General features: G+C 36.0%; 2 protein-coding genes across 2 annotated transcripts; both read left to right on the top strand.

The window, feature by feature from the left end:
* Positions 1-1,252: 1,252 nt before the first annotated feature.
* LOC124415054 (15-hydroxyprostaglandin dehydrogenase [NAD(+)]-like) lies at positions 1,253-3,556 on the top strand. The gene is made up of 6 exons (XM_046896321.1): positions 1,253-1,347; positions 1,418-1,544; positions 1,627-1,733; positions 2,235-2,408; positions 2,479-2,633; positions 3,338-3,556. The coding sequence occupies exons 1-6, from the start codon at positions 1,255-1,257 to the stop codon at positions 3,477-3,479; spliced, it is 798 nt and encodes a 265-aa protein (XP_046752277.1). The 5' UTR covers positions 1,253-1,254; the 3' UTR covers positions 3,480-3,556.
* A 2,874-nt stretch (positions 3,557-6,430) lies between these two features.
* Positions 6,431-7,828, top strand: LOC124414495 (15-hydroxyprostaglandin dehydrogenase [NAD(+)]-like). Its single transcript, XM_046895443.1, has 6 exons — positions 6,431-6,565; positions 6,656-6,782; positions 6,864-6,970; positions 7,051-7,224; positions 7,370-7,524; positions 7,696-7,828. The coding sequence occupies exons 1-6, from the start codon at positions 6,473-6,475 to the stop codon at positions 7,826-7,828; spliced, it is 789 nt and encodes a 262-aa protein (XP_046751399.1). The 5' UTR covers positions 6,431-6,472.
* The last annotated feature ends 3,312 nt before the right edge of the window (positions 7,829-11,140 follow it).

The following is an 11,140-nucleotide window of genomic DNA, read 5'->3' as shown; positions in this document are numbered from 1 at the left end:
GTACAAATTGTAGTATTTTTAGTATCTTGAACATGATGTTAGTAAATTAAAATCAGTAATAAAAATATTACTTTCAAAATGTTTGTTATCATTTCAAAAGTGAATAGCAGCTGCTGAAATTGAAATTGATTACTTATTTACAGGATTATGTGCAAAATCATTTTCTATACACTAACAAACTAAGAATAAACATAGTTCAGGGATTTCCCCGAAGCATCTCAGTATTGCTGCCATTCGTCTCTTGCTTGACCCTCATGTGGTGCGCTGTTTTTTTTCAGGGAATATATTGTGGTTTTTAGATGACTGACTTGTCTCTTCAAAGCTTTAACCTTTTTTTGGGATGATTCATATTTTTGCTGCATAAGATCTAGTTTTCTTTTACTTGTCCGAGGAGTATCTTCGTAATGGTGATCGTGTTTGACTAAGTCTCGCCGCCGTGATGTCTTTGGTGTGAGCATAGTTTTTACTTTTCCCCGAGAAGTACAAGCCTTCGGAGTTGGAGCAGTATAGGTTGGTATTGAAATTTCAGGACCTGAAATTTCGAAGTACGAATAAAATAATTCACAAACGCGTACATTATTAGTAGTATTGGTGCAGCACTTCTTAATTCTTTTTCTGCGTATCGTTATCACTGAATTTTTCTTTCTGTTATTAGATCGCGGTATGTTTCTTGGTTATAAGTATGTAAACAACGCACGTGAGCGTAGTACCGTGGCTGACTGCCAGGCAGCGCGAACATCGCATTCCAAGCTTCTAATGGGTATCGGCAACTGAGCTCGAAAGTTGAAAAAGACAACAGCCATTACCGCTGCCTTTGCACGTCACAGTACGTATGATAATATCAAAGGCTTCCAATCACGATTAAGTGTATCAATGCGGCTTATGTATGTTTTAATATCCTAATAATTATCTAGATCTTTATCTGCATTCACACAGTTGATTATATAGCCTGTATCCGTGTAATGGTGTTAGAAAAATTGTTTACTGTTGCATGTTATAGATAGTGAAATTAATGTTTCATATCGCATTGCAAAGTAGCCTCAACGATAGCGTAAAATAGACTGTTCGAGGCCGCAGTAGTATAAAAGTCTGTTGTATCGAAGCGAAATCGCTTATTAAGTCAAAGAGGAATTAGCGAGCAAAACGAGTGAGTTACTTCAGTTGATTATGAACAGGTGACCTCAGGTTGCCCCGATCATCGAGAGGCGATCATGCATTCATCATAAAACGTTTAAATCTTATTTTCACGTAGAGATGGGGATCGAGAATAAATCCGTGCTGATCACTGGAGGTGCTAACGGGCTTGGATTTGCCTACGCAAAAGAGCTACTGCAAAACGGTGCTGCGGTGAGTTTCATGCATGTCGATAAAATTCAGTGGCTCAAATAATAAACGAGTGAATTTTTTCTACCGACAGCGAGTGGCGATTCTCGATTTGAAGAACTCGAATGGGGAAGAAGCGGAGAAGAAGCTTAACAGTCTATCCGGAAATGGGAAGGCGCTCTTCATCGTCTGTGACGTGACGAAACCCGAGGAACTGGAAGGTAGTTTATAAACCGTTTATTCAATACCATGGAAAAATGTAGACTGAACATAACGACACGTTTTTCTACTTGACATTCAAAGCTGCGTTCGCCAAGACCGTCAAGGAATTCGGTGGTCTCGACATCGTCATCAACAACGCTGGAATAATGGACGACGCGAGATGGGAACTCGAGATTAACATCAATTTGGTGAGCTTGTGAACCACTGTAATCATCCGAATCGATCTATCTTTTGCGTGATCAATTACGGATCACGTAATCATCCCGATTTATCGAGATTGATGTAATCAAACATGAAGCAGGTCTAAAAGGGGTCCGATAATCATCAACCAGCATTGGGCACCGCTGTTTTCACAAACATAAAAAATTATTCAGAATAGATGTACCGATCTTGAAGATCCATTTATTAGTCACAGTTCTGGCAATCGTTCCATCCAGTCGTGGCCACACTCATTGGATACACTTTGACGCCATTGTCACAAGTGGTGGTACACTTCAGATGCTTCGCAGTTCACGTGAACACTGAAAACTAATGACAAGTATCGAACAAGTTCCGTTTCGCATGACGGATTTCAGTCATGAATAGGTCAATGGATGAGATAAGAAGGCATATTATAAACAAATGAACATTCTGTGAGTATTTGTTTCCCAATCTCATTGACAAGTTTCTCTTCTCTTTTCCTGATGCAGACATCTCTGGCTCGTGGAACGTTGCTGGGGCTTAAGTACATGGGAAAAGACAAGAATGGAAAGGGCGGAACCATCGTTAACGTATCTTCGGTTCTGGGCCTGATGCCCATTGAGATTTTTCCCATCTACACCGGGACTAAACACGCGGTCGTTGGTCTGACTCGGTCGTTTGCGGTAAAAACTAAAAGTTGAAAATTGTTTGGTATCTCGTTTAAATTTGATACTGATTTTCCTGTCAATCCAGAGACCGTATCACTACGACAGGACTGGTGTTAGAATGCTGACCGTCTGTCCAGGTGCTGCGAATACTCAACTGCTGACCCAATGCGCTGGACGAACGTTGGATTGCGTCGGTTTGGATGTGATCACACAAATTATGGACGCCTACCCTTCAATATCGTGTGTATTTCTTCGTCAAGTGCCTCATTTTCACGATACTCCATCGCGAGGAGTTTCTAATTGTGGTTTTTAAGCATTTCTTGACGGTTTTTAATTTTTATCCGTAACGAAAAGTATGGTTATGGATTCGGATGCTGCTTAATATCCAAGGTATACTTCCCACTCCTGGTGTCTGAATTATTTCAGATTCTTAATTTCATTGGAAAGGGTGCTGGAATCAATTTAAAGTTAAAAATTTTTTTTTCAATTATCGAGTAAGAAAATGAAAAAATTTGTTTTTCAACTTCAAATTGATTTCGACATCCTTTCCTATCAAGATAAAAATCTGAAATAATACAGACACTGTTTTTTTCGTTTTTTTCTATCGATTCCAGGGGTGGGAAGTATATCTTGGAAAATATCGACCACCCTATCCTTGATACAAGATGAAAATCAGTTTTATAGCTTTCACTCTTACTTTTAACTAGTCAAAAACTATTGCGACAATTTGAACTTCAGGTCTTGGATGCAAAAAAAAAAAAAATTTTGTTTACCGAACAAAAGTAATTAACGTCGTATAATAAGCAAAAAATTCGAGATCGGTAACTATAATCACGATGAATAGATAGTTGTACCGTATTTCGTTCTGATTTCAAAGGTATTTAAACCGTTACTGTAAAGGATATGAAATGTTTATAAGTTTACAAACATTGCTGTTTCTTCAGGACCGATGACGCGGCAAAGGGTATGATCCACGTGATCCAAAAGGGAGAAAATGGCGGCGTGTGGGTCGTCGAAGCTGGAAAACCGCCTTATGAAGCTGAGGTTCCCGATTATCCCGTCGCGAAGGCCCCGACCGAAGGGTGAATCGGTCGATTCGAGCTGATCAGCACATTTCCATTCACCCAATGAAAATAAATCTATCCGAGTAGGAAGCTGCTGGACAATTAGTCCGTCAGAGAAGAACTTATTGGGTGAAAATAAATTTTAACCAAACCGAAAATGAAATCATTTGATAGTTTCATATTCAAATACCTGCATAAAATTTTCTAGTTTCAAACGAACCTAATATAATTTCGTTCTTCTGAGTATCGACTTAATTTTTGGAACAATTGAATACAAAATATTTACATGAAATATGAATTGAGTTTTCGTTATTTTTCCTTCTTGTTACACCCAATTGGCAAGTACTTCGGTTATGCATAGATCTATAAAATTGTTGTTCAACTAGTATTTTCTACAACTCTTAATTTCGAAGGATATAATAATAGGTAACATCGTAAAAAAGTGCAATTATACTCGTACATGGATGTAATAATCCTCCAGTTAAGAAGTAGTGGAATTTCAGAGAATAATAATGAAGGTATTTATAGGTATAATATTAGGTATTTGTACGTACGAGTCTGAGTGGTAAATATAAAAAATCATTTACTTACGAATGTTTGAAATAAAAATAAGTACATATGTTATATGTATAATATATTTTAAATTCTAAACTAAATAAGTACGTGTCCACATATATGAAAATAGCAGTGATATAACATGTAGACAAAGTATGATCGTAACAAATTGACTCGCCCGCGCCACCAGAGATACGTTTTATATATTGTACTGTGCGAGAAGATAATCCGCGCGTAGCAGGAATGAAAAATATGCTATAAATTTCGAGTTCAAATCGTTACAATGATGAGAAAATTTTGTTTCTCGTTCTTGTTTTTTCAAACTTTGCGAAGTTTTTATACCAACCTCTGGAAACAAGTGTTGGGTCAATAGTTTGTTGTAATAAGGCTGATAATAACGAACTCGCCGGATGATCTGCATAATTTAGTAGATCCAAGATTGTTAATTATTAGTGTTTTTTTTCACGTTTTCGTGTAGTAAAGTACATGAATAATGATGTTGAACATCGTTATATAGTACAACGTATATCGTCAGACGTTGCAACATGAACGCGTGAGTTGTAATATCGTACGTATATATACTATCCTATATATTTTATCCGAATAAGCTAAAAACATATTTTGTGTTGCGTGTCCAGGCGATAAGATATTTTATAATTTTCTTTTACGGTATTCTCAAAAAATATTCCTTTATCTTCTATAATATGGCTGACGGCCTCGCCATTATATCAGATACGCGAAACGTACGGTTGCCTATATTATACGTAGGTATGTAAACATGGAAACAATACTATATACTTGAGGTGTACATTTATGCCCAGATTAGGTAAAATTATACATACATATATATTTTGAAATATTGTTTTTTCTTTTTACTTGTTTTTTTTTTTTTTTGTCAAATTCACTTTTCTGTATGTAGTATTATACGTAAATAAATTTAAAAGCGATTCAAACCCTGGCAAATACCTTAAACTGCTTGCATCGTCACCAGCACAAGTCTGTGTTTCCAACTCTATAATCATTAAAAGCAAACCGTCTGATTCCTATACATACAAATTAAAATAAAATATTAATCTGATTATAGTGGTGCTTGATTATAAAAATTATATTCATGATGATAATGCAATTTAAAGAAATGATCTCTGTTCGTGCGATTAACTCAAATTGATTGCCATACCTATACAGATGCATTCCTAAGTTGAGGATTGATTGTAAGAGCAAAGTACCACAATCTATAGCACAACTTTATTTTCATCGACAAAATTAACAATCTTTTATCGCATTATTGACGCTAACAGCTGTCGTCGAGTGAATTCGAAAACCGACTTGAAACTGCTGTGTAATAAGGATACAACGATGGCCACTATTACGAATAGCTTCTCTGATTCAATGTGAATGTATGAAAGCTCTAGTTTTTTGACCGCAGTTTCATTTCATAATCGGCGATATTTCTCGTAACCATAATAACGACGTTGAGTCGATTAACGATGTTCAAGTCTTCATTTGAACCGACCTGTTACTTGAATAGGTATTCTTATTTTATTTTACATGTACAACAGCCACTCCCAAATAGCTATTGGCAACAGGTATAGATGAAAAAAAGTCATACTTTTGACTGATATCCTGCTGGCAATAATTAAGGACCGAAACGTAGGTCCTTAAAAAAAAGATTTCAGCAATTATTTGATTTGTATAGTATCGCTAATCGAACCTCGATATTCTGAATCAATTCGAACAGTTGATTTTTCGTCCTGATTTTACGACGATTGCATTACGTTACTTACTAAAGATGAGTTTTGCATTTTAAGGTAATTCTGGTACTTCGCGATTTTTTTTTTTTTTTTTTTTACTTTTTTCTAAATTCACGTGTTTTTTATTCGTGTTCAATTTTACCCGGAGCCAAGAGCGGCCTATGCGATGAAACGACGAACGACAGTCTTGATATCTCAAGCCAAGAAATGACCTGGAAGATTTAGTAGAACCCATGATCCAGTAGTTATTCAACGTTTCTTCTCTTACATAATATTTTATCGGTTGAAGATAACGAGTTGGGAGATTATAAATAGCTGACTCCGTTTGAGTTGAGTTTGATTGATTGAACGGGGTGCAGTGTGGCCACAACAAGTGAGTACAGATTATTCACGAATTACCCATTCCATTCAGTTTTTGGCGAACTGATTTTCATTTTTTGATTTCTTCGCGCAGAATTTAAGTCACACAGATTTTATTGGACGTGCACTGATAATAATTATTGATATCAGTTCAATATACTTTAAGCAAAAATATTACACTGGTTCAAATCCGTTTCGAAATCTCATTACGCAACCTCGCGTTGATAAAGTGATAACATCAATTTGATCTAGAGGCGATTGAAATTGTACACAGAAGATAAGACAGGTATTGAATCCATTTCACTCCGTTGCCAAATTGTACATTGCAGGGAAATACATTCTGTCAGGCATGGAGATACAGGGCAAAATTGCGTTGGTGACCGGAGGAGCTAACGGCATAGGCTTCGCCTACGTCCAGGAACTATTGCGAAACGGAGCTGCGGTAAGTTGTGAGAGTAAAAATATGGCCAAAGAACGAATAATAGAATTCATCGAGTGAAGTCGATTAACGGTTCAACTTGCATTCGCAAAGCACGTGGCGATTCTCGATTTAGCGAATTCGAAGGGGGACGAATCGGCGAACAAACTCAACGCCGAATTCGGATCCGACCGGGTGATTTTCATCGTCTGCGACGTGACGAAGCCCCAGGATTTGGAAGGTGAAATTCTTCTCTCATAGTTATAAAAATTAATAACTCCTCCCGACCAAGCCATAACATTTATCAATCAAACTTGCGAAGATGCTTTCGCCAAGGTGGTCAAGGATTACGGGAGGCTCGACATCGTGATCAACAATGCCGGAATAATGGACGACGCGCGGTGGGAACTCATGATCAACATTAACATAGTACGTGTGTACATAAAATATCATTAATCGACAGCAAAATTTCTCTCCTCTCGATTGAATTCTCACCTTCTAACTTCTAGACCGCCGTGGTGCGTGGTACTTTGCTGGCCTTCCAATATATGGGAAAAGACAAGGGCGGCAAAGGAGGAACCCTCGTCAACGTTGCCTCCGTGGCCGGTCTGATTCCGAGTCAGCCTTTCCCCATTTACCACGGAACAAAACACGCCGTCGTTGGTATAAGTCGCTCGTTCGGGGTAAGATTACAACAAAGAATATTACAGTGAGATTCTGCAATGCCCAAAACACATTAGATCTTCGCCGTAAAACGTAAATTCAGCCTCTTGACAAAAGTGCACTCCGGATGCGGCTCTCCGTTAATCTCTCTTCCGATTCGAACAGCATCCCTATCACTACGATAGATCGGGAGTTCGAGTACTGACGATGTGCCCGGGTGCCACGGAGACTCAACTGATAACGGAGGCTGGTGGACGGATGCTGGATATAGTTGAAAAACAAGAGCTCTTTGACCTCCTCGACAGCATTCCCAGTCAAACGTTCGTATACACAGTAGAGCCCTCCTAACGACGGTTCTTTCGTAAAAATTCGAAGAGATTCTTTCTGTTTTTATGCTTCCTTGGTTCTTGCGCTTGTAACAGAATCTCAGACAGTTGATTTATTGAAAAATTTGAGATTATCTTCATTGACGACAACGTTTCGTTCCTCAGACCAGAGAGCGTGGCGAAGGGCTTGATGCAAATCATAAAAGTTGGCAAAAGTGGAAGTGTATGGATGGTCGACGGCGGAGAACCGGCTTGGGAAGTTGACATCCCTGACTACCCCGTGAAGAAGGGTGAATAAAACGATCAACAATGGCACCGAGCTTCAAATTATATAAATTTTCCTCGATCCGAGGTATAAGTTTACCATCAAAACAGGAATATAGAATTAAGAAAGGGACTTCGAAAAGATAATTTCGTAAGTTCATCGTGAAAACGCGTGAATAATATAAAGAAACGAACTTTAAAAAGCTGTAACTTCGTGGCGTCGACGCGTCTGAAAACCGTTAACGTCACGAGTTTTCCGTGATTTAAACCAAAGTAGAGTTTTTGCGGTATCGGTTGTCCGAGTATTCGAATAAGCGCTGTAGAACTGGAATCACGCATCCCAGATTCCGAAAGGACACACTTTTTTCTTTTATTTTGGAGTATCGATGGCATCAAACAAAGAGTCGACAATGATCTCAGCGATCTTATGGAATGGCAAATAGAAACGATTTTGACGGTGGGGGTCAAAATTTGGAAGGATGAATAATTCGAATGGCCGATACATCGAAATTTCAAACACGTGAAAATAAAATAGCGAAAGATGAATTCGTCGAAAGCTTGATTTTTGAAAGTTTCAGTGATTGGTTGTCATTCAAATCAGTGACACTATTGAAAATAAAGACATCGTACATTTGCGATCTAGCTTCAAGTTCAGCGTCGCGACGTACCAGCAGGTGCCCGGCGAAATCGATCTTAAATCAATTGTCGCGTTAGTATATATGTATATACTAACCATATATACGTACATACACGTATATATATAGTTTCAAACGAATCCAGAATAATTTCTTTCTTCTGAGTATCGACTTAATTTTTGTAACAATTGAATACAAAATACTTATATGAAATATGAATTGAGTTTTCGTTATTCCTCCTTATTGTTACACCTAATTAGCAAGTACTTCGGTTATGCATAGATCTATAAAATTGTTGTTCAACTGGTATTTTCTACAACTCTTAATTTCGAAGGATATAATAATAGGTAGCATCGTAAAAAAGTGCAATTATACTCGTACATGGATGTAATAATCCTCCAGTTAAGAAGTAGTGGAATTTCAGAGAATAATAATGAAGGTATTTATAGGTATAATATTAGGTATTTGTACGTACGAGTCTGAGTGGTAAATATAAAAAATCATTTACTTACGAATGTTTGAAATAAAAATAAGTACATATGTTATATGTATAATATATTTTAAATTCTAAACTAAATAAGTACGTGTCCACATATATGAAAATAGCAGTGATATAACATGTAGACAAAGTATGATTGTAACAAATTGACTCTCCGCCAGAGATACGTTCTATATATTGTACTGTGCGAGAAGATAATCCGCGCGTCGCAGGAATGAAAAGTATGCAATAAATTTCAAGTTCAAGCCGTTACAATGATGGGAAAATTTTGTTTCTCGTTCTCGTTTTTTCAAACTTTGCGAAGTTTTTATACCAATCTCTGGAAACAAGTGTTGGGTCAATAGTTTGTTGTAATAAGGCTGATAATAACGAACTCGCCGGATGATCTGCATAATTTAGTAGATCCAAGATTGTTAATTATTAGTGTTTTTTTTCACGTTGTCATGTAGTAAAGTACGTGAATAATGATGTTGAACGTCGTTATATAGTACAACGTATATCGTCAGACGTTGCAACATGAACGCGTGAGTTGTAATATCGTACGTATATATACTATCCTATATATTTTATCCGAATAAACTAAAAACATATTTTATGTTGCGTGTCCAGGCGATAAGATATATTATAATTTTCTTCTACGGTATTCTTAAAAAATATTCCTCTATCTGTTATAATATGGCTGACGGCCTCGCCATTATATCAGATACGCGAAACGTACGGTTGCCTATATTATACGTAGGTAGGTATGTAAACATGGAATTGGAAACAATAATATATACTTCAGGTATACATCTATGCCCAGATTAGGTAAAATTCTAATATGTATAATAAATTATACATACATATATATTTTGAACTATTATTTTTACTTTTAACTTCTTTTTTCTTTCTCTCAAAGTCACCTTTACATGTGTAGTATTACACGTACACAAATTTATATACGATTCAACGAGGGCAAGTTCACCAAAACTTGTTATTCCATATATATATATATACATTACATATATATATTACACAGCGAAGCGAAGGCTTGAAAATATTCAACTCTCTAATAGAGCTGGCCATCAAATTATTTCGAATCAAAACATTCCTACGATTTTCGTTCTCTTCACTTAACATACAGCCTCAAGGTTGGCACGTAGGATCTTGTTACATACACATAACGAGACCGACTTGAATAGATTGTCTATGTACATTATAATTCAATATTATTATTTTTTTTTTTCTAAATTTTTCTCTTAATTTTGGTAAATTTTATTTCCTTAGTATGTAAGTAGAAACAAAGCATCCCCGAAGGCAAAAATATACAGTGTGGAACTTTTTCTTTTCTATTCTTTCTTTCTTTTTTTTTTTTTTCTTTCTTTACGAAGAAATCCTATCATTTTTCTTACCTACATCATTGCTTCTACTTTACAGGACGAAAATTTTCATCAAATTTCGAATAAATTTTTATAACACTGTTTTTCACCAGTGATTTCCGTTTAAGGCATACATTATTTATTACAGTATTATTCTAATTTTCACAATGATATCAACTAATTGTTTCCTGCAAAACGAGATAATATATATAAAATATTTGTTCGGCAGTGTAGTTTTGAAAAATATAACTACGTAATGTGACATTCGGTTTTTATTGATTTGGAGTTTCGTTAAAAAAATTCCTTGCAACTTATTTTCTTCTTTTAAACTATTCCTGAATAGCCTAGATTGTGAAATTGAACGAAAAATTTTCACCATCAGTTTTTCCAAATCTTCGCAATCTAACGTTATAGTTTTTGAATAATTTTTTTCCGGAGAAATGAAAGAAAAAATAAATTCCCGATTATTAAAAATATTGAAATACGAGAAAGATCAAAGTTTCCTGCTAGAGTGTCGTACTCTGTTAATAATGCTTGATTAAAATTCAATTTATACACCTGTTTTGAGTTATAAAGTCACGTATATATGCCTACCTATTCAAAAACGTTTACATTACGAATATAATTTAATATAAGCTTATTGTGCATGACTGTGAGAAATGAAAAGAATTCGTCATTTAGTCTGTCTTGATTGCAGCGGTTTTAATTAAACTGTAAAAATTTTATCTATTAATATATGCATCGGATATTTTCACAACAATAGAAACCGAAAATTTCATCTGTTTTACAGAAATAAACATTTTTTCGTGTTTTTTTTTTTTTTTCTGTTTTGTTTCTTCCTCTACTTTTTTTTT

This window comes from Diprion similis, chromosome 14 (genome assembly GCF_021155765.1).
Source record: "Diprion similis isolate iyDipSimi1 chromosome 14, iyDipSimi1.1, whole genome shotgun sequence".
NCBI lineage: Eukaryota > Metazoa > Arthropoda > Insecta > Hymenoptera > Diprionidae > Diprion > Diprion similis.
The sequence above is the reverse complement of the archived record's forward strand: the minus strand, read 5'-3'. Positions and strand labels throughout refer to the sequence as shown.